Source organism: Petaurus breviceps, unplaced genomic scaffold, assembly GCF_028583685.1.
Source record: "Petaurus breviceps papuanus isolate PSGF00001 unplaced genomic scaffold, PetGlider_PUasm1.0 227, whole genome shotgun sequence".
NCBI lineage: Eukaryota > Metazoa > Chordata > Mammalia > Diprotodontia > Petauridae > Petaurus > Petaurus breviceps.
In genome coordinates, this window is record NW_027185896.1 from 2867537 (window position 1) to 2870241 (window position 2705).

The following is a 2705-nucleotide window of genomic DNA, read 5'->3' on the forward strand; positions in this document are numbered from 1 at the left end:
AAGAGGGTAGGGCAAGGCAATTGGGGTTGTGACTTGCCCAAGGTCACATGGCTAGTAAGTATTAAGTGTCTGAGATGGGATTTGAACTCAGGTCCTCCTGACTCCCGGGCCAGTGCTCTATTCACTGCACCTAGTGGCCCCTCTGATTTCTGATATTGAGATAAAGGGAATGGTAAACATTCTAAGAAGTCCTTCATTTTTGTCCTGTCACTTTAAACTAGGGACAGAAGTAGAGATGTCCCATATAGTCTCTGAGATTTCAAATTTGCCCTGTACTATTATTTAGTAAGATGAGTCTTCTTGACTTCAGGCCCAGCACTCTATCCACCGTGCCACCAAGCTGCCCTACATACAAAGTTAGCCCTGGATATAATGAATAGGTCTTTTGGGGGCAAGGATCAGTTTAGTATATTAAATTTTTTCTTTCCTTATTGACTGTCCTGACTCCTACTTGTTCAAGACAGCGATTCATGGAAGAACATGATCAAGTTGGGAATCAGATCAAGTTGAAGATCCTTTCTATTCAAATAATTCTTACTTTCTAATTGATTTAAATACTCTTTAGGCCTTGATATAGGTATTTTGGAGAAAACAATCCCTGATGTTTTGCATTGTAGATGTTCGATTCAGGGATATCCAGGGAAGAGAATTCATCTTTAAAGTTCACTTCTTCAACCAGAAAATTAATAAAACATAGCACACCTGTGGATACCACACTGTCTAAAAGCATACTTTCCTTAGAAAGTATATCCTACCTAAAAGAAGCTGGAAGTGAAAAGGGAACTCCTATAGAGTCTCCCCTGCCCAAAACACCATTTCTAGAATTTTCAACTAATCCAGAAACAAGAAGTCTTAAGCCTATTGGCCAAAGGAAGAGACTTTCTACAGTATCTGCTTCTGAGGAATCCAATGCAGAAGTACAAAATAGCTTGAACCTCTCTTTAGACAAGCACGCACGTCAAATTCCTGATCAATTAACCAAAAAACAGAGTAAGATATCTTTCAGAAAATGGTGCTGTTATGGATTACCTGGAATAAAGGACCCTGCTAAAACAAAAAGCCATTTGAAGAAGAAACGTGTGGTATGTAATGATTTCAAATATTCTTTATTACAGCAATATCACTTATGGATGCTATGAATTTTTTTAATATTGGGATTGCATTTCCATTGAATGTTAGTGCTCGCTGACTTAAGTTTGTTTGGTTTAGGTTTCTTTCAAGTGTTCATTTATGACTGTATGAATTTTATATCATTTATGTAGTGAGAGATTCTGATGTTAATGGTGGAGACACTCCTTGTCTCTTTCCTATAATTTTCCTTTACTCTCAGTGATGCCGTCCTTAACCTTCTCTAGTGGTTGGCACTAATGCTGGCCTTTCATTTCCCTTCTACTTAGTCTTCCTCCAGAATAGGGTATCTCCATCCCCACAGCTAGCTCACTGAGGCTACTGCCTTGACATTTGCCTTTAGTATTCCCACAGGAGCCACTTCTACTCTCATGTTTGTCCCTTCAATTACCATGGGAAGAACGATGCTAAAGAAATGATTTGTTATTGCAAATTAGGAGTTATCTACATAGTGGCATCAAAAGAGGATTAAATTCTATTCGTTTCTAAGATCTAACTCATAGCAATTGAAAGGGTCTTTGATTTGAAGACCAAGAAATCTGGAAATTCCATGGATCTCCATCAAATATCACAGCACTTTCCAAACTATCCATTGTCAGAAGTGTGGTCAGAGAAGATAGTTGCCCCATTTGTCAATGGCAAGAGTTTAGCCTAGGTAGAACTGCAGTCTAATTCTCTAGGATTAGGTAGGGTTCCTCTTATTTCTATAGGTTGGAACTAAAAATTTGGTGCCATCTCAAGAGCCTAGATATTCTAGGGAACATTGGATGCATTCCATGGCTATATTAATAGGTACCTAATTAGTCACATTCAAGACCTGGGCAAGAAAGCAGGATGGCAAGTAAAGTTTGATTTTCACTGAATGAGTCAATTTCCTGGTCACCTTGCCTTAGCTGGGTAATGAGGAGAGACACAACCTTATATTGGTTGCTGTGGAATCCATTTGTTTCCTACAACAGAGTTCAAGAATCTAGCAGACTGTATCTGAACTATCTGAAGGCAATTCCACACCCTAAGGGATGTTCTGTATCTCTAAGAATATCAGTGAAAGAGTCCTATAGGATTAATACATTTGGTATCTTTATCTTTCCTAAATTGGTCTCATATTCTATGGTGCCATTTTATAGAAATGATTTTCTCTTAAATAGGCAAACGACTTGAGTCAGTGGGAAATTCGTCAACTCCAAAACATTGAAGAAGCCACACACCACGAATTAGTTGTTGAAGTCATATGATGATCTTCCAAAAAAAGCCTTTAAATGGACTCTTTGAAACTCCTATAACTTCTTCCTGTATAAAGATTTTCAATAAATGTATTTTGTTGTACCTAAATGAATAAGCATCTTGCTTTGTAGTATAAGGCATACTTTTGATCATTGAGATTTAATTGAATAAATTGGTTTAATAAATTCTTGAAATGTTGAAATCCTCAGATCTAAGTTTAGAAACATAGTGGTAATTCAGGTTTAATTAACATAGTACAATAAAAAAAAGATTGCACATGAAACTGCAAATCTATTATGTACAACTTGCTATTCCTTTTAAATATATAATAAAGCTATCCTGTAAATTTACTT

At 36.9% G+C, this 2705-nt stretch overlaps 1 protein-coding gene across 1 annotated transcript; it reads left to right on the top strand.

The window, feature by feature from the left end:
• The first annotated feature begins 617 nt into the window (after window positions 1–617).
• Window positions 618–2363, top strand: CCDC201 (coiled-coil domain containing 201). The gene is made up of 2 exons (XM_069095387.1): window positions 618–1082; window positions 2277–2363. The coding sequence occupies exons 1-2, from the start codon at window positions 618–620 to the stop codon at window positions 2361–2363; spliced, it is 552 nt and encodes a 183-aa protein (XP_068951488.1).
• The last annotated feature ends 342 nt before the right edge of the window (window positions 2364–2705 follow it).